Source organism: Oncorhynchus mykiss, chromosome 28 (genome assembly GCF_057628025.1).
Source record: "Oncorhynchus mykiss isolate SJ-2025 chromosome 28, ASM5762802v1, whole genome shotgun sequence".
Taxonomy (NCBI): Eukaryota; Metazoa; Chordata; class Actinopteri; order Salmoniformes; family Salmonidae; genus Oncorhynchus; species Oncorhynchus mykiss.
Genome location: NC_143049.1, coordinates 27,044,023 through 27,070,819, shown reverse-complemented (window position 1 = coordinate 27,070,819; position 26,797 = coordinate 27,044,023). Strand labels below are relative to the sequence as shown.

At 44.6% G+C, this 26,797-nt stretch overlaps 1 protein-coding gene across 1 annotated transcript in view; it reads left to right on the top strand.

Moving 5' to 3' along the window:
* Positions 1–26,797, top strand: part of LOC110508193 (glypican-1) — a 144,835-nt gene that overhangs the window by 76,780 nt on the left and 41,258 nt on the right. Inside the window, exons 4-5 of the mRNA XM_036965987.2 lie at positions 22,198–22,425; positions 22,687–22,850. Coding sequence (XP_036821882.1) covers positions 22,198–22,425; positions 22,687–22,850 — 392 coding nt within the window. The remainder of the gene's footprint in view (positions 1–22,197; positions 22,426–22,686; positions 22,851–26,797) is intronic.

Sequence of the window (26,797 nt, the reverse complement as noted above, 5' to 3'; positions counted from 1 at the left end):
GCCATTTCCTGGTTGCTATAATTCTAATATTTCACCTAATTTCAGTTTATGTCAGAAAACAAGCAGTCATTGTGTATAGAATCATTGTACCGCTGTGAAATATATTTTCCATAAGCAAAATATTGTATATTCAGCTGTTTGAAGCTGGTGTACAAAACCAAAAGTAAAAGAGGCAAAAACAAAACTTCAGAAGGGGAGGCATAGAAATAGCACACATAGAACAGATCTACCGCTTCTTAGACTTTCAACTGGAATGAATGATCTACAACTCACATTTCTATGTGAATTTGGTTGGTTACATATTGTAGCTTTAAAATATGATTTATTTTAATCAATTTAAAATAGACAACAACCTACATTTATCAAACTTACTATACTTACTGATCCTCTCTTATTAGGGGTGGCAGGTTGCCTAGTGGTTAGAGCGTTGGGCCAGTAACCAAAAGGTTGCTAGATCAAGTCCCTGAGCTGACAAGGTAAAAATCTGTCATTCTACCCCTGAACAAGGCAGTTAACCCACTGTTCCTAAGCTGTCATTGTAATTAAGAATTTGTTCTTAACTGACTTGCCTAGTTAAATAAAGTTAACATATATATTTTTTACATTATTTTTATCTTAATACTACTTCTACTAAAAACATCAGCGATTTCCAGGAAGTCCATCTCTGCAGCTCTCTTCATCAGAAAATAACCACGGGTCCCCTGAGCTCACATGCTGCTTGTAGAACTCCCTCCTTACGTTCCTGTAAAACTCCATCTTGCGCCTCATGTCCATGTGCTTGTGGAACAGACGCTGTTTCTCCTGCTCAGGCAGGTGCTGGTTGTGGTAGCTAGATATCTGAGAAACTCGGGAGGACCTGACCTAAAGTCACACATAAACCCAGTTCTACTGTAGATGTACCTAAATGCATTCTAAACATGGATTCTTGAGAACTACACCAAATTAAGCAATTCACTTTTTGATTCTTACCATTGATGACGACAGGAAGCTACTGTGCCATCCATGGTAGAGACGTGAAATTATTTGAAGAAGCTCATTGTTGAAAAATGTACAATCTTGGATAGCAGAAGCAAGTCACACAACTAGGTTTGGGGTTGTTCCCACAAACTAAGTTTCAAATCAATATGACCTACAGTGACTATCAACCAAACATTCTAACTTTCAACATTCTACTAGAGTTGTTATTTTCAATTATGATGTCATCATATTCAATTGTAAGTGTATTAATATGAATTTATTTGAAAAATAATGGATTTTAATTCAATGTTGTTGTCTTATCAACCCAAAAACATTCTACCAACTGTTGCTTTGGTTGATTTTGTATTTGTATGATTCAGAATTACCATGACAACGAAAAAGAGTGAAATTAATCAGTGTGATGTGCATCATCATGTAAAATCTCTTTTACATTGAAACCACCATACAAATATTTATATATTTATATATTTACACACACACACACACACACACACACACACACACACACACACACACACACACACACACACACACACACACACACACACACACTAAATCTGAGCTCTATTTAAAGCGATCAGTACATCAAAGCAGCAGCATTAAGTCTGTGTTAGTTGAGGTTGATTTCATATGGGGATTTCAGTCTATACACCATACAGATGAATGATGGATGTCAGAATTTGGTTTGTTGTGTTTTGTTGAGTTTGTTGTGGTCTGCATGTCAAATCAACGTTGTTTTCTTTAAATTTATTGTTTTTGTGTTGTGTTCTTTCAAAGTTCGTTAGCATGCCTGGAACCCCCCTGTGTACAGCCCTGTCCACTCTCTCTTGTGACCTCCAGTCAGGCCTTCTCTCACTATCTGTGTCCTCTCCTTTTCTCTGCCAAAGTGCTTTTTGCATCCGTGGATTGTGTGTGCGTGTCACTATTTTCAACATTCCAATGCATCATTCCTAGACATCCTCAACCTCCCCCACCTGAACATTGATCAGTCACCCCTATCTCCTCCCTCCCTTCCTTCACCTCACATCACTGAGCATCAGACAGCAGGATAAGAGTCAGAGGGATGAGAGAGAGGGGGAGGGAGAAGTGTGAGACGGTCAGATGTAAACCATCTGTTAATGAGCATCTGTTCTTAAGACGGGAGAAGTGGAGCGATGGAGGGCTGTTAATTGAAGGGTGATACGCCACGTTAAACACAGTATCCCAGCTCACCATAGTTACCACTGTGGACATATTCGACCGTGTGGATGGACATGTCCCTACTTGTCCAGCTGTGCCCTCCCATTATTGGACTGTCTATTGGAATGGACAGAGTGGTAGCTGTACCTTCCCATTATTGGACTGTCTATTGGAATGGACAGAGTGGTAGCTGTACCTTCCCATTATTGGACTGTCTATTGGAATGGACAGAGTGGTAGCTGTGCCCTCCCATTATTGGACTGTCTATTGGAATGGACAGAGTGGTAGCTGTGCCTTCCCATTATTGGACTGTCTATTGGAATGGACAGAGTGGTAGCTGTGCCCTCCCATTATTGGACTGTCTATTGGAATGGACAGAGTGGTAGCTGTGCCTTCCCATTATTGGACTGTATATTGGAATGGACAGAGTGGTAGCTGTGCCTTCCCATTATTGGACTGTCTATTGGAATGGACAGAGTGGTAGCTGTACCTTCCCATTATTGGACTGTCTATTGGAATGGACAGAGTGGTAGCTGTGCCTTCCCATTATTGGACTGTCTATTGGAATGGACAGAGTGGTAGCTGTACCTTCCCATTATTGGACTGTCTATTGGAATGGACAGAGTGGTAGCTGTACCCTCCCATTATTGGACTGTCTATTGGAATGGACAGAGTGGTAGCTGTACCCTCCCATTATTGGACTGTCTATTGGAATGGACAGAGTGGTAGCTGTACCCTCCCATTATTGGACTGTCTATTGGAATGGACAGAGTGGTAGCTGTGCCTTCCCATTATTGGACTGTCTATTGGAATGGACAGAGTGGTAGCTGTGCCTTCCAATTACAACTAAAGACGTATTTGGATGTGCAAAGGGTATGAATTATCCTGTTCCCAGAACTCCTATGGCCATAGTCATTTTGTTGAATGTATTGCGAAATGCATTCATTTTGTGGGTTTCAGGGATTTTCACTTGTGGGCGTTTTGTATAGCTTGTAGTAGAGTTTATCACTTGCTTGCTGTGGTGATGGTTATGTGGTTAAAGGGATACTGCGATATTCTGCAGTTGTGCCGCTGTTCTACTTACCCATGAGTCAGTTGAAGTCGTGGACATACAAATGGTCTCCGCGAGTTCCACTGACTCTGGGTGATCTTGCAGTATCCTTTTAAGTTGCAGGAGTGTTGATGGAGAAGTGTACAAGTGCGTAAGTATACTAGTCAGTGTCTATGTGACCTCTGCCCTACTAGTCCCCTTAGCTGGAGTCTCTCCCATCTACATCTGGGTGTGTTTAGCTGGGTGTGGGCCTGTACCATGTGGCTAAGTGTAGGGTGTTACTGTCCCAACTGGGAAAGGCAGACAGGCCTTTATAGACCCAGGGACTGTGGAAGCTGTAACTCACAGTTAAGAGTGGGCTAAGAGTATTAACTCACTAAGTTTAGGAGAACTGTACATGTAAAATATTGTGTGTGTGTGTGTGTGTGTGTGTGTGTGTGTGTGTGTGTGTGTGTGTGTGTCTGTCTGTTTAACAACCAATAAGCACCTGGCCAAGGACAACATTTTAAAATAAACATGTTAAGAGCTTATGTGTGTGTTTACAGCACACATCCATCCCTGTTTTTCTTTTATCTCTATAAACACAAATCGAGAGACATAGGATTCGTCAGGCCAGGATATAGATATCTGTTGAATAGATCTGCACTGAAGCCTGAGCTTAGCCAAACCTCTAAATCTTCATAAATGAGAGGTTTATCATATTTTCCCTTTACAACCCACCATGACTCCTCATATTTTCTACTGGATAAAGCATATTTTCTGCCTGGTCTGATGGGGAAAAATAGATTGTGGCGACGTGGAGACAAAGGAGTGTGTGTGTGGACTGAGGAGCTGCTAACAGTGGGAAGGAAAGGACGGTAGGGCTCAGCTTCCACTGCCCACTGAAAGGTGGAGCTATGGGAGGAAAGATAGGAAAGATAGGAAGACAGGGAGAGAGAAAGAAAGAGAGAATTAGATTATGAAAGAGTGCATGTGAGAAAATGAGACTGAGTCGGAGTGACAGTGACAGTGAAGGCTATATGACTTTTTTCTCCAAGATCGCATAGCAGTTCAGACGTCTTTTGTCCTCGTCTTGTCGTGTCCTGTATATATATATATTTACAACTTTTTTCACATACATTTTATTTTTATTTTCCATCAACTCATCTTCTAAACACTCTCCTGCAACCAGCCTCACCAATTTATATTTATAAAAAATTATTATTTACCTCAGATCTGTAATCCTCCAAGAAGCTAGCCAGAAACTCCAAGAAGCTAGCCAGAAACTAGCCAGAAGCTAGCCAGGAGCTAGCCCAGAAGCTAATCCAGAAGCTAATCAGAAGCTAGTTAGCTTCTTTACTGGCAAATCGTTAGTATTCAGCTAACCACGGTTTGTGGTCATCAGCTATCCTTTAGCTCGAAAATCTATCGCCAGTTTTGTACGGCGCAGCGCGGCTCGGAACGGAACATACCGGACCAATTTTTCTCTCCATGTCCCTGGATTTCAACTGCTCTCTGGACATTCATACCCGGATCTCACAGCTAGCTAGCTGCTATCCGTGTGACAGTCGGCTTTCGTCGATTCCGGAGCAAACATCGATTGTTCCGGTGCTAGCCAGCTCCGTCAATCACTCCTGAGTTCCATCATTCACTCCTGGGCTGCAGTCACCTATCCGGACCCGTTTCACTGCCTACGCGGAGCCCCACCGGGCCTTCACAACTGGACTGCCGACGTTATCTACCTGAAGGAGATCCGGCTGGCTCCTCTGTCGCGACGTTACCTGAACGCCCATCTGCGGCCCGCTAACCGTTAGCTGTCTTACCGGCTGCTATCTGAATAGACAATCGGACAATTTATTTATTTTTATTATTATTTTTCTAGTTAGTTTTCTTCTCGGGCCTCTATAACTATATCTATTGTTCTTATTTTTGTTGTTGTTGTGTGATTTGGATTAATCCCCTCTACCTCACGGAACCCCACTAATCTACTGACCGAACGCAAGAGGTGGCTAACAACAGACTCCATCCTATGCTAGCTTGCTACCGGTTGGCTTGGCTAGCTGTCTAAATCGCCGTGACCCTCAACCAACCTCTCCACTCACTGGACCCTTTTGATCACTCGACTAAGCATGCCTCTCCTTAATGTCAATATGTCTTGTCCATTGCTGTTCTGGTTAGTGTTTATTGGCTTATTTCACTGTAGAGCCTCTAGTCCTGCTCACTATACCTTATCCAACCTATTAGTTCCACCACCCACACATGCAATGACATCTCCTGGTTTCAATGATGTTTCTAGAGACAATATCTCTCTCTTCATCACTCAATACCTAGGTTTACCTCCACTGTATTCACATCCTACCTTACCTTTGTCTGTACATTATACCTTGATGCTATTTTATCGCCCCCAGAAACCTCCTTTTACTCTCTGTTCCAGACGTTCTAGACGACCAATTCTTATTGCTTTTAGTCGCACCCTTATTCTACTCCTCCTATGTTCCTCTGGCGATGTAGAGGTGAATCCAGGCCCTGCAGTGCCTAGCTCCACTCCTACTCCCCAGGCGCTCTCTTTTGACGACTTCTGTAACCGTAATAGCCTTGGTTTCATGCATGTTAACATTAGAAGCCTCCTCCCTAAGTTTGTTCTATTCACTGCTTTAGCACACTCTGCCAACCCAGATGTTCTAGCTGTGTCTGAATCCTGGCTTAGGAAGACCACCAAAAATTCAGACATTTTAATTCCAAACTACAACATTTTCAGACAAGATAGAACTGCCAAAGGGGGCGGTGTTGCAATCTACTGCAAAGATAGCCTGCAGAGTTCTGTCCTACTATCCAGGTCTGTACCCAAACAATTTGAACTTCTACTTTTAAAAATCCACCTCTCTAAAAACAAGTCTCTCACCGTTGCCGCCTGCTATAGACCACCCTCTGCCCCCAGCTGTGCTCTGGACACCATATGTGAACTGATTGCCCCCCATCTATCTTCAGAGCTCGTGCTGCTAGGCGACCTAAACTGGAACATGCTTAACACCCCAGCCATCCTACAATCTAAACTTGATGCCCTCAATCTCACACAAATTATCAATGAACCTACCAGGTACCTCCCCAAAGTCTTAAACATGGGCACCCTCATAGATATCATCCTAACCAACTTCCCCTCTAAATACACCTCTGCTGTCTTCAACCAAGATCTCAGCGATCACTGCCTCATTGCCTGCATCCGTAATGGGTCAGCGGTCAAACGACCTCCTCTCATCACTGTAAAACGCTCCCTGAAACACTTCAGCGAGCAGGCCTTTCTAATCGACCTGGCCGGGGTATCCTGGAAGGATATTGACCTCATCCCGTCAGTAGAGGATGCCTGGATATTTTTTAAAAATGCCTTCCTAACCATCTTAAATAAACATGCCCCATTCAAGAAATTTAGAACCAGGAACAGATATAGCCCTTGGTTCTCCCCAGACCTGACTGCCCTTAACCAACACAAAAACATCCTATGGCGTTCTGCATTAGCATCGAACAGCCCCCGTGATATGCAGCTGTTCAGGGAAGCTAGAAACCATTATACACAGGCAGTTAGAAAAGCCAAGGCTAGCTTTTTCAAGCAGAAATTTGCTTCTTGCAACACTAACTCAAAAAAGTTCTGGGACACTGTAAAGTCCATGGAGAATAAGAACACCTCCTCCCAGCTGCCCACTGCACTGAAGATAGGAAACACTGTCACCACTGATAAATCCACCATAATTGAAAATTTCAATAAGCATTTTTCTACTGCTGGCCATGCTTTCCACCTGGCTACTCCTACCCCTGTCAACAGCACTGCACCCCCAACAGCAACTCGCCCAAGCCTTCCCCATTTCTCCTTCTCCCAAATCCATTCAGCTGATGTTCTGAAAGAGCTGCAAAATCTGGACCCCTACAAATCAGCCGGACTAGACAATCTGGACCCTTTCTTTCTAAAATTATCTGCCGAAATTGTTGCCACCCCTATTACTAGCCTGTTCAACCTCTCTTTCGTGTCGTCTGAGATTCCCAAAGATTGGAAAGCAGCTGCGGTCATCCCCCTCTTCAAAGGGGGGGACACTCTTGACCCAAACTGCTACAGACCTATATCTATCCTACCATGCCTTTCTAAGGTCTTCGAATGCCAAGTCAACAAACAGATTACCGACCATTTTGAATCTCACCATACCTTCTCTGCTATGCAATCTGGTTTCAGAGCTGGTCATGGGTGCACCTCAGCCACGCTCAAGGTCCTAAACGATATCTTAACCGCCATCGATAAGAAACATTACTGTGCAGCCGTATTCATTGATCTGGCCAAGGCTTTCGACTCTGTCAATCACCACATCCTCATCGGCAGACTCAACAGCCTTGGTTTCTCAAATGATTGCCTCGCCTGGTTCACCAACTACTTCTCTGATAGAGTTCAGTGTGTCAAATCGGAGGGTCTGTTGTCCGGACCTCTGGCAGTCTCTATGGGGGTGCCACAGGGTTCAATTCTTGGACCAACTCTCTTCTCTGTATACATCAATGAGGTCGCTCTTGCTGCTGGTGAGTCTCTGATCCACCTCTACGCAGACGACACCATTCTGTATACTTCCGGCCCTTCTTTGGACACTGTGTTAACATCTGTATCTGTCGAACTGCTTTGCTTTATCTTGGCCAGGTCGCAATTGTAAATGAGAACTTGTTCTCAACTTGCCTACCTGGTTAAATAAAGGTAAAATAAAAAAATGACAAACACCGGAAGAATAGATAAGAGTTTGAGAGGAGAGAGAGACAGGGATAAAAGAGAACGAGGGAGAGAGAGAGAAACATAGAGAGAGAGAGAGAGAAAGGGAGAGAGAGAGAAAGAGAGAGCGAGGGAAAGAGAAATAGAGAAAAAGAATGAGAAAGAGAAAGGGAAAGAGAGTGCGAGAGAGAGAGAGGTGGAAGGGTAGAGGTCAAAGAGAATGTTAAGTAATGACACCTGAGGTAGAAGTGTTGGATGGCTGGCAGGTGTGCCAGACAGAAGGTGCCATTATTCTGGCAGGTGGTGGAAGGGCTAATGGTGTCATGCCTGCCCACTGGGCACAGACGTCAATTCAACATCTATTCCACATTGGCTTAACTTCAAAATGACGTGGAAACAAAGAAAGTGTGCATGCATGTGAACCTGGCACTCTGAACAGAAGCACACACACACACACACACACACACACACACACACACACACACACACACACTCCCGAGTATCACTAGCCGGTGGGTTATTGCCTTGTGTTTGTCAGCCTATTTTTGTCTGTGAGGCAAATACTCCTCATAGACTTTAATTAGATTTAAACACAGAGCTCTGGCTGACGGGCACACTCAGTTCTAGATGACCAAGCAACACAGTCTTATTTATTAATTGAATTATTTTTATTTTTTTAATTACCCAGCTGGTCTGTTAAAGGGATAATGTGAGATTCTGTAATTTGTGTGTTTACAGCACATCTCCCTATTTATCTCTATGAACACGAATCAAGAGACCAACGATTTGTCAGGCCAGGGTACAGATACAGGTAACTGCCAAAATAAAGGAAACACTTGAGTAAATGAGAGATACAAAGTATATTAAAAGAAGGTGCTTCCACACAGATGTGGTTCCTGAGTTAATTAAGCAATTAGCATCCCATCAGGCTTAGAGTCATGTATAAAAAGGCCCATTATTTTGGCTACCATGGCTAGAAGAGAGGGAAAAACAGAAGAGAGAGAAAAACATATTATAAAAGAGTGTGTGTGAGAGAAGGAGTGAGTCAGAGCGTGACAGTATGACAAACACTAGAAGAGTAGATAATAGTTTGAGAGAAAGAGAGGGAGAGATTATGTCATTCTACTTACCCAGAGTCAGATGAACATGTGGATAACATTTTGATGTTTGTGCGTGCAGTATGAAGGAAGTTTTGCGAGCCAATGCTACCAGCGTTAGCTCAATGACTGAAAGTCTACAGGTAAGTTAGCATTATGCTAACACCAGTTATTATTGGCTTGCGAAACTATTGCTAACTTCCACTAACTACATTCAGAATCTCACAATATCCCTTTAAGTAACGCCATTTCAAACTGAGTTGGCCGGGATTGAATGTCCCTAAGAAGAAGTTATTTTCAAAGTTGTCTGAATAAAGCATTTGTCTAATAACAGATATATTATACAGCGTTAGGCGTATACTACCTGAAACCAGAAAGTATCATATCACATACTGTATCTTAATCTGTTATGATGTAGACTCTTAGAGAAAATGTTTCCAAAAGGGTTCTTCGGCTGTTCTCAAAGGAGAACCCTTTTTGGTTCCAAGTAGAACCCTTTTGGGTTCCATGCAAAACCCTCTGTAGAAAGGGTTCTACATGTAACCCAAAAGGGTTCTTTAGTTCCTTCTATGGGGACAGCTGAAGAACCCTTTTAGGTTCTAGATAGCACCTTTTTTCTAAGAGAGTGTAAGCAGTTGAATTCATGCATTAAACCTCATTGAAGTAACTTGGGACCATCAGTAAACATTAGGATTTTCCACATAACATTAAAGCGTTTTCCAATTAGACCCAACATACACCCAGCATGGCATTCATTTTGTCGCTAACTCTTCCCAATTATAGACCACATACTTGATTCATTCTGAGACTAATTTCCTGTTTTCAGGGTCACCTCTGTTGATGTCAGAAATGCCAAGGACATCTGCTCCATTGTGCCGCCTGATTGGCTCGTGGTCTTGGCATGCAAATCATGTTGGGCGGGAGCCAGAGTTACAGCGTCCTAAACGCCAAACACATTACTCACTATGAAGAGAGGGTGGAGGGAGAGAGAGAAGGAGGGATGTTGGGAGGAGACAGAGGGAACGATGGAGAGAGATGGAGGAAGAGTAGAGAGCGAGAGGGAAGGGAGCGGTGTAGAAGGAGAAGATGGAACGATGGAAGAAGAGTAGAGAGAGGGAAGGGAGCGGGGTGGAAGGAGAAGAGGGAAGGATGTAGAGAGGGAAAGAGAAAGACTGAAGGAGAAGAGCGAAGGGGGAGAGAAGGAGAGTGAGCGATGAGGGGTGCGAGAGATGGAGAAATGTTCCATTTTGGAGAGGAACAGTAAGAGAAAGAGTGAGAGGAGGGGGACCTACAAGCAACAGGGAGAGGGGAAGAAAAAACTGATGGAAACTGATGGAGAGAAAGAGGAGAGAATAAATAGTGCATGAGACAGAAAAACAGAAAATAGATAAAGAGAGAGAGAAACACAGAGCGAGAGAGAGAGTAACACAGAGCGAGAGAGAGAGAAACACAGAGAGAGAGAGAGAGAAACACAGAGTGAGAGAGAGAGAGAAACAGAGCGAGAGAGAGAGAGAAACACAGAGCGAGAGAGGGAGAGAAACAGATAGAGAAAGAGAGAGAGAAGTATTGGAGTGCTGGTGTGTCAGAACACAAACACTCTCCATCCATCACAACACTTATCAGCTGTGTGGTTAGTGCCGTTAGCCCGCAGATCACCACGGTCCCTTAGGAAGCATTTAGACGCCATTAAAAGACCACTATATTAAACAGACACACACACGCACACACGCTGAAAGACACCATTCATCAACTGATGTATGTAGGCTCTCTCTCTCTCTCTCTCTCTCTCTCTGACCACGACATCCTCTCCCAATGTCTGAATATGGCCTTGGAAATGTGGTCCATTGTTTGGGCAATGGGTATATACAGCTGGAGGTAGTTGAGACTCATTGAGATGTATGATTTGTCAGAATTTGTTAAGCATTGAAGTATCAATTGTCATTATGGTTTAAATCAAATCTAAATTGTATTTGTCACGTACGTAGTTTACAGCAGGTAAACGTGTGGAGAAAGGTGACGGAGTTGTATGTAACAGAATAAGTTACTGTTGGACTCTTTTTGGCCCTCATCAAAGCCCAGAGTAGATTTGTTGGTTATTTGTTTATTCTGCATGTGACAGGGAGTGCCAGGAGTGAAGATGGAGATGCAAGGAGAGAAAGAGAAAAAGAGAGAGGAAAGAGAGTGACAGCCATAGAGGAAAGGCAGAGAACTGCTGTTGAGTGGACTGGGGCTGGTTCATCCATGAATGGCCAAGATAGCCAGGTCTAAAACAACCACATCAGCACAATGCATCCCTTCCAACTCTTCCTCCTTCTCTTCCTCTTCCTCTCCCCTCTCTCTCCTCGCTGACTCACTCACTCCGTCTCCCTCTCTTTCCTCCTCACTCTCCCTCCCTCCCTCAGCCAAGGAGCGTTCTGTTAACCCAATCATTCACCACTTGTCACACTGGACAAATACAATTAGGAGGATTGGATACATTGGCGCCGAAGCAACCACGGTTCACCCCTCCATCTCTCTCTCTGTGTCTCTCCATCTCCCACCTCACCACAAATGAATACACAAGCTATTTGTGAGCTATTGCAGTGTGTGTGTGTGTGTGTGTTACTGTGTGTGTGTGGGGGGGGTGTGTGTGTGTGTGTGTGTGTGTGTGTGTGTGTGTGTGTGTGTGTGTCCAACTGCGTTTATGTGTGTGTGGTGTTTGAGGAAGAACAGAAAGTGAAGGAGAGGTGTCAGATTACCAAGGTGTCAGGACATGCCTTCATTAGTGGTGTTCTGTATAGAACACAGTGAGGGAGGGCCTAACAACAGATACTAGTCTGTCTTTTATTCTGCTCTGACCTGGAAAGGACCCAAGAGGATAGCATCCTGTCCTCCTTTGACTCGAGATTACTCACACGCGCACGCATGCATGTATACAAGCACAAAAACACACAAACCTCTCTGGATTCAGCTCAGTGGTAACAATGTCCATAATGTGTATTCTATACAAATGTTAGAGTAATCAGATCTGGCTGATTTGGAATCAGCCTTTAATAAGCTGGTCCAGATAGGCCACACCAAGCTCTGTTCCTAATATTTTGTACACTCAGTGTTTATGGGGCACTCTGAGCCCTCTGTGTCATAAACTGATTCAAGATCAGTTGTTTATAGCCAGAACCACAGTAAGCCCTCTGAGGGAGAAACTGATTCAGGATCAGCATGTAATGAGTATCAGTGGTACATCCCCCACTGAGCTTTCTGTTAGAGACTAGTTCAGGATCAGGGAATAATGAACAGAGGTGGTACAGGGTAGACCCAGTAAGCCTCCAGTTGGAGTTATTGGCAGTGGGAGGAGGATCAACGTTAACTCCGAAACACAGAGACACAGAATCCCACAACAATGCCAGGGCTTATCAGAGATAGAGGAGGGAGAGAGAGAGATAGAGGGGGAGAGAGGGAGAGAGGGGTGAGCGGAGGTAGGGAGAGAGAGAGAGAGAGAGAGAGAGAGAGAGAGAGGGGTGAACGGAGGTAGGGAGAGAGAGAGAGAGAGAGAGAGAGGGGTGAGCGGAGGTAGGGAGAGAGAGAGAGAGAGGGGTGAGCAGAGGTAGAGAGAGAGGGGTGAGCGGAGGTAGGGAGAGAGGGAGAGAGGGGTGAGCAGAGGTAGGGAGAGAGAGAGAGGGGTGAGCGGAGGTAGGGAGAGAGAGAGAGGGGGAGTGGAGATAGGGAGAGAGAGAGAGGGGTGAGCGGAGGTAGGGAGAGGGAGAGAGGGGTGAGCGGAGGTAGGGAGAGAGAGAGAGAGAGAGGTATGGAGGAGTGAAAAATAGAACCAACAGCATTATTGAGAAATACTGAGCACACCGTGTGTGTGTACTTGCGCGTTTTTGTGGATTGAGCAAAGTGGCTGGTATTGAGACATGGGTGGGAGTGTATGGATTTCAGCAGGCATGTATGAAGGGTGAATATTAGAAACACAGAAAGGAAATGAGAGAGTCAGAACAAGCCAGAGACATGTCAAGCTGTTCCACTAGTTCAACTTCATATCATTACAAACGAAACCATTAATTATTCTCTTCTCGCTGCTGGAGAAAGTCATCAGAACACAGACACCAGGCTTATTACAGGTTCACTGTGTGTATGTGTGTATGTGTGTATTTGTGTGTCAGAAAGAGAGAGAGATGGTATTTTGTTTAACCTTCATTTTGACAGGGATTCAAGTTGAGACCAATGTCTCTTTCACAAATGAGCCCTGTAATTCAAATCAAATAAAAATCCAAGTTTATTTGTCACATGCGCCGAATACAAGCCCCAACCATCAGTGCAATTTTTAAGTAAAAAATAGGTATTAGGTAAACAATAGATAAGTAAAGAAATACTAAATAAAAACAAAACTGTAAAATGACAGTCAAAATAACATTAGTGAGGATATATACAGGGGATACCGGTACAGAGTCAATGTGCGGGGGCACCGGTTAGTCGGGCTAATTGAGGTAATATGTACATGTAGGTATAGTTAAAGTGACTATGCATAGATGATAAACAGAGAGTAGCAGCAACGTAAAAGAGGGTGTTGGGGGAGTGGCGGGACACAATGTAATAGTCCGGAGGCCATTTGATTAATTGTTCAGCAGTCTTATGGCTTGGGGGTAGAAGCTGTTAAGGAGCCTTTTGGACCTAGACTTTGCGCTCCGGTACCGATTCCCGTGAGGTAGCAGAGAGAACCGTGTATGACTGGGGTTACAAAGATACACATCAAATACGAAATGAAAAACAGGATCATTGAAAACAAACACATTTTTCATCAAAAAGGTCCTCAGATCAGCAGTCTGAATTGGTCTAGAGGTATCAAAACAGATTACGTAGAAGTCTGTGTTATTAATTTAATGTGAACGATTATTACTAATTTAACAATATGTCTGGGTTATCATGTTAGCATATGTTCAGTATAGAGTAGTCTATAGCCCTAGTGTGTATATCCCCCAGGTCAACCTAACCTGAAGCTCTGTCAATGGGGATGCTCAGCCCTCAACCCCTGCTTTAACCTGGAAGTCATGGTGCTGATGAGGGGATGGGGATGAGGGGGGAGAGGGGGATGAGGGGAGGATGGAGGGTTAGATTGTGGTTCCTCTGGGGCCCCTGAGAGAGAAAATGGAAGAGCAAGGACATACACACACGTACACACATTTGCACGCACGCACGCACGCACGCTCACACACACACACACACACACACACACACACACACACACACACACACACACACACACACACACACACACACACACACACACACACACACACACACACACATACACGTGTCATGTTAATGATCATCATTAGTCACCACAGCAGAGAAGGGACTGGCTGCCCTATGGCACAGTAAGAGATTACTAAACACTCACCCACTCACCCTGTTCTAAATCTCTAGGATTTTCAACATACCCATGTACGAATCTTATCTAAAGAATAACAAGCATTATCTGACTGCGATTCAGGCTGTTGTACTGTATGTTTAAAACTATGCATGACTATTAACCAAAGCAGGAATTTTCCAACTCTTTCCAACTCTATTTTAGACTATTTTAGGCTGTGATTCAATTCAATCATCCTTTTTTGGCTATGCACCAATTAAAGACAGTTTTACCGGAGAACGCAAGTCAATAATGCTGATGTCGGCTCAATGGTAAAATTACCTTTAAATGTCAACTGCGCTACATTGTTTCCTGACCTGTCTTGCAACCCAGCTAAGACAACAGTACAGCCACAGCAACAGTCTGCTCCTGTCATACGCTGTCAACCCAGCTCTTAGTCTATTAGTGAAATTAGTATAAATGTGAAAGGATTTATACTTTTACTTTTGATACAATTACATTACATTTTGATACTTAAGTATATTTATACTTTTACTCAAGTAGTATTTTCTGGGATGACTTTTACTTTCATTTTAGTCATTTTTTGTTAGGGAGTCTTTACTTTTACTCAAGTATAACAATTAGGTACTTTTTCCACCACAGCTCACAGAACTGGACCGCCGAGTGCTGAAGTGTGTAGTGAGTAAAAATCACCTGTCCTTAGTTGCAACACTCACTCCCGAGTTCCAAACTGCCTCTAGAAGAAACGTTCGCACAAGAACTGTTCGTTGGGAGCTTCATGAATGCCAAGTGTCGGCTGGAGTGGTGTAAAGCTTGTCTCCATTGGACTCTGGAGCAGTGGAAACACGTTCTCTGGAAGGATGAATCATGCTTCACCATCTGGCTGTCTGACGGATTCATCTGGGGTTGGAGGATGCCAGGAACACGCTACCTGCCTCAATGCATAGTGCCAACTGTAAAGTTTGGTGGAGGAGGAATAATGGTCCGGGGCTGTTTTTCATGGTTCGGGCTAGGCCTGTTAAGTCCAGTGAAGGGAAATCTTAACGCTACAGCTTACAATGACATTCTAGATGATTCTGTGCTTCCAACTTTGTGGCAACAGTTTGGGGAAGGACCCTTTCCTGTTTCAGCATGACAATGCTCCCGTGTACAATTTGAGGTCCATACAGAAATGGTTTGTCGAGATCGTTGTGGAAGAAATTGACTGGCCTGCACAGAGCCCTGACCTCGAGCCCTGACCTCAACCTCTTCAAACTCCAGAGTGGCGCAGGGGTCTAAGGCACTGCAGCTCAGTACTAGAGGCATCATTACCAACCCTGGTTCGATTCCAGGCTGTATCACAACTGGTCTTGATTGGGATTACCATAGGGCGGTGCACAATTGGCCCAGCATCGTTAGGGTTTGGCCGGGGTAGGACTTAGTTAACTTTTAAAAAACACCTTTGGGATAAATTGGAATGCTGATTGTGAGGCAAGCCTTATCGCCCAACATTGGTGCCTGACCTCACTAATGCTCATGGCTGAATAGAAGCAAGTCGTTGTGGCAATGTTCCAACATCTAGTGGAAAACCTTCCCAGAAGACTGGAGGATGTTATAGAAGCAAAGGGAGGACCAACTTCATATTAATAACCATTATTTTGGAATGAGATGTTCGACTAGCAGGTGTCCACATACGTTTGGCCATGTAGTGTATGAGTGTGTCTGCCTGCGTCCCTGCCTACGTGCGCTTGCGTGTGTGCACGTAGGCAGTGCATGTGTGTGTGTGTGACAGCAGAACGTCACTCCGGGCTAATCCTAACAGGCACAGAGGTCTGGATAAGTCTGTCTGACTGGCATCTGGTCAGGTGGCAGGGGAACGATCTGTCATCCAGTCAGAAACACACCAACCAAGCACTTTGCTCTGCACGGAAAGGCCTGGAATATAACTGGATGGTTCTGTGTTTGTTTGGCCCTGAGCTTTCAGGTAGTTGCCAGGGATGAAGGTGTTGTTGGCCCTAGGGCTTCACACTGTGTCCGTGTCTCTGGTTCTGGCTTGCCCTCGGTCACCCAGCTGTCCACTGCGTAGGCCTTTGGTTGAATACGAAACAATTTTTTTTGTGCAATGCTAATTGCTAACTTAGCCATAAGATACACATTAGTTGCTTATACATAATCTCTCGTGGATAGACTACGTAAACATAAATGGTAGATCTGTCATGATACAATGCGATAAGTGAAATAGTGAGCAGCATTAGTTCCGGTGCTTGGGTTTTTCACCACTGGTTATTTGGACAAATCACGATTTCACAGGTGTTAGCATCTTTCGTATTTCCTGTTCCGATCCTCCTTCTTTCTTTTTTCTCTAACTTCATATGGCTGCAGGGGCAGTATTGAGTAGCTTGGATGAAAAGGTGCCCATTGTAAACGGCCAGCTCCTCAGTCTCAGTAGCTAATATATGCGTATTATTATTAGTATTGGATAGAAAACCATCTAAAGTTTCAAAACTGTCAAAATATTGTCTGTGAGTATAACAGAACTGATATTGCAGGCGAAACCCTGAGGAAAATCAAAACAGGAAGTGGCTTCTATTTTGAAAACTCCATGTTCCATAGCCTCCTTTAGCTGGATTTAAAGGGATATGAACCAGATTCCTTTCCTATCCCTTCCTCAAGGTGTCAGTCTTCAGACATAGTTTCGGGCTTTTATTTTGAAAAATGAGCCAGAACGATAACATCGCATCAAGTGGTCACATGAGTTTTGCTCGCGCAACAGAGTTTGGATAGGTATTTTTTTTCCCTCTCCTACTGTGAAAGACATTTGCGGTTGATATATTATCGATTATATATTCTAAAAACAACCTGAGGATTGATTATAAAAACGTTTGAAATTTTTCTGTGGACATTATGGAAACTATTTGGAATTTTTGTCTGCGTTGTCGTGACCGCTGTTTCCTGTAGATTTCTGAACATAACGCGACAAACAAACAGAGGTATTTTGGATATAAAAATAATCTTTATGGAACAAAAGGAACATTTGTTGTGTACTGTAACTGGGAGTCTCGTGAGTGAAAACATCCGAAGATCATCAAAAGTAAACGATTACTTTGATTGCTTTTCTGATTTTCAAGACCAAGCTTCCTGATGCTCAGTGTACTTAATGTTTTGTCGTGCGATCGATAAATTTACACAAACGCTTGGATTGCTTTCGATGTAAAGCATAATTTCAAAATCTGACACAACAGGTGGATTAACAAAAGGCTAAGCTGTGTTTTCCTATATTGCACTTGTGATTTCATGAATATAAATATTTGTAGTAATATTTTTCGAATGTATGCTATTCAGCGGTTGTTGATGACACTTATCCCGATAGGGGGATTGCAGCCATAACAAGTTAAACTGGATCGGTGTCCCTATACCGGGACGGTTTATCTAATGTGCGCTAATGTGATTAGCATGACGTTGTATGTAACAGCAAAATTTCCAGGACATAGATATGTTTTATATGGGCAGAAAGCTTAAATTATTGTTAATCTAACTGAAGTGTCCAATTTACAGTAGCTATTACAGTCAACAACAAAACACTTTTATCAAGGCAACTGGTTTGATACATTCACCTCTGAAGGTAAATAATGTACTTACATTCATTAATCTTGCTCTGATTTGTCATCCTGAGGGTACCAGACAGAGATAAAATGTAGCATAGTTTTGTTTGATAAAATGAATTTTTTTAATTCAAATGTAGGAACTGGGATATACAGTTTGAACCCCTGCTGTCTCTGGCTCCACACCCACCCCACCCAGCCATCTAGGTGTGTGAACGTTGGTGTATAAGCTAATGATCCATCATGTATGACATTCCTGGGAGTGTGTAAACAAAAAAATTATATTACCATATAATTGTTGTATGTTCTCTATAGTTATCTTGAAAATATTTGAAAATGTATCAATTCACCATTTGGGCACATTTGGGCTGATTTGATACAAAATATTGTCCAGTATCGCAACGCTTCACTGGATCAATCTGAAACTTTGCACGCACACTGCTTCCATCTAGTGACCAAAATCTGAATTGCGCCTAAACTGTAATATTATATAATGGCCCTTCTCTTGCATTTCAAAGATGATGGATAAAAAAAATGAAAAAGCATGTGTTTTTGTTTGTATTTTCTTTTAGCAGATCTAATGTGTTATATTCTCCTACATTCATTTCACATTTCCACAAACTTCAAAGTGTTTCCTTTCAAATGGTATCAAGCATATGCACATTCTTGCTTCAGGTCCTGAACTACAGGCAGTCAGATTTGGGAATGTTATTTCAGGCAAAAATTGAAAGAAAGGGTCAGATCCTTATTAACATCCATGGACCCAGAACTTAAAGAGCAACTGAAGGCAATAAACAACTTCTCTCATATAAAATGGCCTATGTGGATTCGATATGAGTGAAACATTTATTGTAATGTCAAAATTGAGTACAAAGTGTAAATAAAATAATTTTGGTCATAAAGTCAGTCTTGTCCAAATCTGAGATTTGTAAGATAATTATGGAAAATTGTATGTCACGGAATGAAGCGTTCTGTAACAGTTTTAATTGGGTTGGAGTTATTTCAATCCTGCCCACAGCTGGCAGCACCAAAATAATCATAAATTCAGAGAGCAGCTGCACATGACCCGATCGTAATGCACATGGTCAATTTGGTTTGACATTCAATATCCCTATGGGGCTAGTTAGGGAGCATCAGTAAATTACACAATGCACATGGGACAATATTTTTAAATGTCAATAGCTCCAAATTGTAAAACTCTAACCAAACATTTTAAGCATTTGATGAGTAAACTAAAAGATGTGCAACATCAGAATATTGTCCCATGTAAATGTTATAATTTATTGACGGTCCCTAACGAGCCCAGAGATACACTTTCCAATATCAAACCAACTTTGTCACGGTCACACACCAGCCGGCTAAAGCTAATTGACTAAATAAGTTGGCTTGCTTGCTAGTTAGTCTAGGCTACTTCCAGACACAAATACCTGGTTAGATGGTTTCAAGTTATTTAGAAGGGTGAGTGACTGTAACTGTGTACTGTTTTGGAAGAGTGAAAGTACAAATGCTTCCCACGTTCGAACACACACACTCACACACAACAGACACCCACATAAAGCACGCCTCCATGACCCAAATCTTGTTCTCAGTCACATTTCCTAATGAGGAGAATTGAAACCGAGGCTAAATCAGAAAGTTCTTACCCCTTTAATCGTGCACCTGACTAATTACACAAGACTTTAGTTCTGGGTTAACTGAGCTTATTTAAACACTTAGTCTCCCAGTTAGTCCTAGACTGAAACTCCACCATAACAAAGCCCATTATCAGTACAGACTTTCTGTGATTCACTACTTTCATTAAACACTCACTTCCTTCGCCTCTTGCCATTATTTCTGGTCGTGTTGGCTTTAACTAGGAGTCTTTCTTTCTGTAATGTTTCACAATCAGTGCCCAGCAACGCAGCAGATATTCCTGTCTTATTCCTCTCCTGATAAGAATTTGATGGTTCATTATTATCATGTTTAATTCATTTGTTTTAGAATAGTGACATCATCAAGGCCCTGCTTAGTGACAAGGCCCTGCTTAGTGACAAGGCCCTGCTTAGAAAATGCAGTGCGGTTGGGTCAGTGTGAGCTTTAACATTATATTACGTAACATATTCAACACTGTCGGATCGTCTTCAGGCAGTGTGTCTGCGTACTGGATGTGTGTGGTGAATGTGGAGAATGTTTGCTGGGAGTGTATGTGTGTGGTTGAGTGTGTTCAAATCCATTTTCAAGTCTCTGTTTTTGCTTGTGAGAGTGAGAGTGAGAGTGAGAGAGAGAGCGAGATATTAGTGCTGAGCTAAGGGAATTCTCATAGAGGCTCAGTGATTCCTCTCCCCATCTGGAGGGCATGGCGGGCAGCAAGTAGATAAGAACGTCTTCAAAGAAAACATTGCACACACACACACATTAAAGACGACGCAGTGAAAATGTATTCTTAAACAGTGCAGTCGCAGCACAGCCTGTTATTGTGTAGTGTGTTTTTGGCCAGAGCCATGATACTGACTGGCTGAGAGTCCCATTCCAGAAGGACTGGGTTTGTCTGCTGTTTATGTTGCTCTCTGCGTTTGTGTGTGTGTGTCTCTGCAGGCCTGTGTCTGTTTGTGTTAGGGTTTGTGTGTGTGTGTCTCTGCAAGCCTGTGTCTGTTTGTGTTAGGGTTTGTGTGTGTGTCTCTGCAGGCCTGTCTCTGTTTGTGTTAGGGTTTGAGTGTGTGTGTCTCTGCAGGCCTGTGTCTGTTTGTGTTAGGGTTTGAGTGTGTGTCTCTGCAGGCCTGTGTCTGTTTGTGTTAGGTTTTGAGTGTGTGTGTCTCTGCAGGTCTGTGTCTGTTTGTGTTAGGGTTTGAGTGTGTGTCTCTGCAGGCCTGTGTCTGTTTGTGTTAGGGTTTGAGTGTGTGTGTCTCTGCAGGCCTGTGTCTGTTTGTGTTAGGGTTTGAGTGTGTGTCTCTGCAGGCCTGTGTCTGTTTGTGTTAGGGTTTGAGTGTGTGTCTCTGCAGGCCTGTGTCTGTTTGTGTTAGGGTTTGAGTGTGTGTCTCTGCAGGCCTGTGTCTGTTTGTGTTAGGGTTTGAGTGTGTGTCTCTGCAGGCCTGTGTCTGTTTGTGTTAGGGTTTGAGTGTGTGTCTCTGCAGGCCTGTGTCTGTTTGTGTTAGGGTTTGAGTGTGTGTCTCTGCAGGCCTGTGTCTGTTTGTGTTAGGGTTTGAGTGTGTGTGTCTCTGCAGGCCTGTGTCTGTTTGTGTTAGGGTTTGAGTGTGTGTCTCTGCAGGCCTGTGTCTGTTTGTGTTAGGGTTTGAGTGTGTGTCTCTGCAGGCCTGTGTCTGTTTGTGTTAGGGTTTAAGTGTGTGTCTCTGCAGGCCTGTGTCTGTTTGTGTTAGGGTTTGAGTGTGTGTGTCTCTGCAGACCTGTGTCTGTTTGTGTTAGGGGTTGAGTGTGTGTCTCTGCAGGCCTGTGTCTGTTTGTGTTAGGGTTTGAGTGTGTGTGTCTCTGCAGGCCTGTGTCTGTTTGTGTTAGGGTTTGAGTGTGTGTCTCTGCAGGCCTGTGTCTGTTTGTGTTAGGGTTTGAGTGTGTGTGTCTCTGCAGGCCTGTGTCTGTTTGTGTTAGGGTTTGAGTGTGTGTATCTGCAGGCCTGTGTCTGTTTGTGTTAGGGTTTAAGTGTGTGTCTCTGCAGGCCTGTGTCTGTTTGTGTTAGGGTTTGAGTGTGTGTGTCTCTGCAGGCCTGTGTCTGTTTGTGTTAGGGTTTAAGTGTGTGTGTCTCTGCAGGCCTGTGTCTGTTTGTGTTAGGGTTTGAGTGTGTGTGTCTCTACAGGCCTGTGTCTGTTTGTGTTAGGGTTTGAGTGTGTGTGTCTGCACAATGTAAGTGGATGTTAGAGAATCTCTCTGTATCCCCCTCAGTGCATTTTATTTGGATGGCAACATTATCTTCCACTGCACATCCCATCCTGCCTCAGAATACATTTAAACACTTCCTTTCTGGGTTCATCTCTGTGGCATATTTCATATGCAGTACAAAGCAATGAGACAGAGCCCCAGCCCTCACAGCTAAGCTACACTAAACGGTATTATAGGAAACAGCGCTGCTGTTGTTTGTCGCCAGAAAAAAATACAAAAACATTAAAGGGAAATGGTACTCTTTCATTCTTGCATTTTGTTTGCTTCCCCCTGGAAATGTTTCCATTTCATAATAAGAATGACATGAAAAAACAAACATAGAATTGACCTAAATTCAACTGTTTAACACTGTTGAACATGTCCCGTTTCCTGTCTCATTCCAGGTTACCTCCTGGAGTTGCTGAACCGTTCTGAGGGTATCCTGCAGCAGTCCTATCCTCCGGCGCTGGGTTCCCTGTACATCCAGAACACCCGCGTGTTCTCTGACCTGTACACAGAGCTGAGACGGTACTACCGCGGTTCCAACGTTAACATAGAGGAGGCGCTCAACGAGTTCTGGGCCCGCCTGCTGGAGAGGATGTTCAAGGGAGCCAATGGACGGTATCTCATAGGTACGTAAACATTACACATTGAACTTAAATAGGTTCTTTGAAATGTTCAACTTTCAAAATCTCCATTGAAAATAAATGCTGCTTTTTCCAAACTCTTGCATTGAAATTGAATTCACCCCAACCTTGGTAAATATTTTCATGAATTTCATCTTGTATGATTTCAACTTTTATTCTTAACTATATGAGGCCGTTATATTGCTTTAGCTATCACTTGTGTATTGTATGAAGAGCGTTTTACTAATAAAGTTATTATGATTGTAGGTGATGACTACCTGGAGTGTGTGTCCAAGCAGTCGGAGACGCTGCGACCCTTTGGTGACACCCCCCGAGACCTCAAGTTGAAAGTGACACGTACATTTGTGGCGGCACGCTCCTTTGTCCAGGGACTGGTGATCAGCGGGGAGGTGGTTCGCAAGGTGTCACAGGTAAGACTGACCCATCTTTCTCCGTCTATCTTTGTCAGTGTTGTTTATCTCCTCTCTCTCCTCATTTCTCTCTCTCTCTTCCCCTCTCTCTCTCTTCTATTTTATTTTTTCTCATCCTTTCTCAAACCTGCTGTACATCAAGCTGGCATCAATCTGGCACGACCACCGTGAAACTTTAAAACGCATTTGGAGCTTTGAGATACAAGCATTCCATCAAACTAATGTTACCGCATAATGTAAAAAAATGGCGGAAAGGTTCCACGGATCCTACAATATCCAGCATTTATTTTGTCTTGTCATGTTGTCTCTGGTTCCAGACCGTTCTTTATAGCGTTGTGTGTCGCACTGTGTACAGTAGTCCTCCAGCGGCTCTATACTTCTTCTCTCGAACAGTGTGTGGTCAACACTGGGCCAAATAACAGCATATAAACAGTGCTGGGTATCTCATTGCAAGCCAATCAATCTCTAATGGAGTAACGGAGGAACAGAAGAGGGAGACATCTAGGACCATAACACCAGGTTGTTTACACACACAGTGTGTACAGGAGAGGGACAGAGTGAACCACAGCTCTGGACAATGTTAATAGAATGACCTGAGGGAGAGAAAGGGAAGGAGAGGAGAGCGGAAAAGGGTGAGGATAGTGGAGGAGGAGAGGAGAGTGGAGGAATGGAGGAGAGAGATAAGGAGGAAGAAAAGGGGAGACAAGGAGAAATGGAGTGGAGAGAGGAGGAGAGGAAGGTATAAGAGGGTAAATGGAGGAATTGGGGAGAGAGATAAGGAGAAAGAAAAGAGGAGATAAGGAGGAATGGAGTGGAGAGAGGAGGAGAGGAAGGTATAAGAGGGTAAATGGAGGAATTGAGGAGGGGGGAGATGTATGCCTCATGTGGAGTCTGGAGTCTGATTGGACCAGCCAGGGGGGCAGAGGGCTGAGTGGAATGCCAGAAGGCATGCTGGGATATGGGTACCCTCTCTCCCTCCCTGCCTTCTCCCTGTGGTTCTAATCAGACTGTAATAGGGATTGTGGTGGATTGTGCTGTTAGGAGAAAGTGAAATGAGCGAGAGAGAGAGACAGAGGGAAAGTACAGTAGAGGGTTTGGGTGAGAGGGAGAGAGAGCATCGAGAGAGTAGAAGTGAGAGAAAGGAGTGAGTGGAAGGGACACTCATGTACACACATGTTGACCTTGACAAGAGATCACCGTGAGATGTACACCTACACCTCGTCCCACCCCTGCCAATCAAATCATACGGTACCACATAAAGTAGACCCACGATAGCTCTATCATTTGTGTGTGTGCATATGTGAATGTGCCCAAGAGTACACCCTGACCTCATTGAGAATGGCAGCGGCTGCCAGCGCCCTGGCATTAGTGCAGGGATGACATTTTGTAATTTTGTAAAAGCCGCTCTAATTACTTACACATTTTCCCCAGCCGACCTCATTTAATGAACATATCGCTCAATGTCCTTCAGCAGCAGCAAAACGGCTACAGTCAGGAAATATGGATCAGATCAAGTAGCTCTGGGGAGACAAGGGAGGAGAAGGGGGGAGGGAGGAGAGGGGATAAAAGGGAAGAGAAGGGAAGAGAACAGAAGGGAGGAGAAGGGCGGAGAGGGAGAAGAAAGGAACAAAGGAAGGAGAAGGAAGAGAAGGGAAGGGAGGAGAAGGAAGAGAAGGGAAGGGAGGAGAAGGAAGAGAAGGGAAGTGAGGAGAAGGAAGAGAAGGGAAGGGAGGAGGTAGAAGGGAGGAGAGGGAAGAAAAGGGAAGGGAGGAGAAGGAAGAGAAGGGAAGGGAGGAGAAGGTAGAGAAGGGAAGGGAGGAGAAGGAAGAGAAGGGAGGGGAAGGGAGGAGAAGGAAGAGAAGGGAAGGGAGGAGAAGGAAGAGAAGGGAAGGGAAGGGAGGAGAAGGAAGAGAAGGGAAGGGAGGAGAAGGTAGAAGGAAGGGGAAGGGAGGAGAAGGAAGAGAAGGGAAGGGAGAAGAAGGAAGAGAAGGGAAGGGAGGAGAAGGTAGAAGGGAGGGGAAGGGAGGAGAAGGAAGAGAAGGGAAGGGAGGAGAAGGAAGAGAAGGGAAGGGAGGAGAAGGTAGAAGGGAGGAGAAGGGCGGAGAGGGAGAAGAAAGGAACAAAGGAAGGAGAAGGAAGAGAAGGGAAGGGAGGAGAAGGAAGAGAAGGGAAGGGAGGAGAAGGAAGAGAAGGGAAGTGAGGAGAAGGAAGAGAAGGGAAGGGAGGAGGTAGAAGGGAGGAGAGGGAAGAAAAGGGAAGGGAGGAGAAGGAAGAGAAGGGAAGGGAGGAGAAGGTAGAGAAGGGAAGGGAGGAGAAGGAAGAGAAGGGAGGGGAAGGGAGGAGAAGGAAGAGAAGGGAAGGGAGGAGAAGGAAGAGAAGGGAAGGGAAGGGAGGAGAAGGAAGAGAAGGGAAGGGAGGAGAAGGTAGAAGGAAGGGGAAGGGAGGAGAAGGAAGAGAAGGGAAGGGAGAAGAAGGAAGAGAAGGGAAGGGAGGAGAAGGTAGAAGGGAGGGGAAGGGAGGAGAAGGAAGAGAAGGGAAGGGAGGAGAAGGAAGAGAAGGGAAGGGAGGAGAAGGTAGAAGGGAGGGGAAGGGGGGAGAAGGAAGAGAAGGGAAGGGAGACGAAGGAAGAGAAGGGAAGGGAGGAGAAGGTAGAGAAGGGAAGGGAGGAGAAGGAAGAGAAGGGAAGGGAAGGGAGGAGAAGGAAGAGAAGGGAAGGGAAGGGAGGAGAAGGAAGAGAAGGGAAGGGAGGAGAAGGAAGAGAAGGGAAGGGAAGGGAGGAGAAGGAAGAGAAGGGAAGGGAGGAGAAGGTAGAAGGAAGGGGAAGGGAGGAGAAGGAAGAGAAGGGAAGGGGGAAGAAGGAAGAGAAGGGAAGGGAGGGGAAGGGAGGAGAAGGAAGAGAAGGGAAGGGAGGAGAAGGAAGAGAAGGGAAGGGAGGAGAAGGAAAAGAAGGGAAGGGAGGAGAAGGAAGAGAAGGGAAGGGAGGAAAAGGAAGAGAAGGGAAGGGAGGAGAAGGTAGAAGGGAGGGGAAGGGAGGAGAAGGAAGAGAAGGGAAGGGAGGAGAAGGAAGAGAAGGGAAGGGAGGAGAAGGAAGAGAAGGGAAGGGAGGAGAAGGTAGAGAAGGGAAGGGAGGAGAAGGAAGAGAAGGGGAGGGAGGAGAAGGAAGAGAAGGGAAGGGAGGAGAAGGAAGAGAAGGGAAGGGAGGAGAAGGAAGAGAAGGGAAGGGAGGAGAAGGAAGAGAAGGGAAGGGAGGAGAAGGAAGAGAAGGGAAGGGAGGAGAAGGTAGAGAAGGGAAGGGAGGAGAAGGAAGAGAAGGGGAGGGAGGAGAAGGAAGAGAAGGGAAGGGAGGAGAAGGAAGAGAAGGGAAGGGAGGAGAAGGTAGAAGGGAGGGTGAGGGAGGAGAAGGAAGAGAAGGGAAGGGAGGAGAAGGGGGACAAGGGATAAGTAGGGAGACAAAGGAGGAGATGGGAAGATAAGGAAAGGGAGGAGATAGATGGGAGATAGGAAGGGAGGAGAATGTAGAAGGGAGGGGAAGGGAGGAGAAGGAAGAGAAGGGAAGGGAGGAGAAGGAAGAGAAGGGAAGGGAAGGGAGAAGAAGGAAGGGAAGGGAAGGGAGAAGAAGGAAGAGAAGGGAAGGGAGGAGAAGGAAGAGAAGGGAAGGGAGGAGAAGGAAGAGAAGGGAAGGGAGGAGAAGGTAGAAGGGAGGGGAGGGAGGAGAAGGAAGAGAAGGGAAGGGAGGAGAAGGAAGAGAAGGGAAGGGAAGGGAGGAGAAGGAAGAGAAGGGAAGGGAGGAGAAGGAAGAGAAGGGAAGGGAGGAGAAGGAAGAGAAGGGAAGGGAGGAGAAGGTAGAAGGGAGGGGGAGGGAGGAGAAAGAAGGGAAGGGAGGAGAAGGGGGACAAGGGATAAGTAGGGAGACAAAGGAGGAGATGGGAAGATAAGGAAAGGGAGGA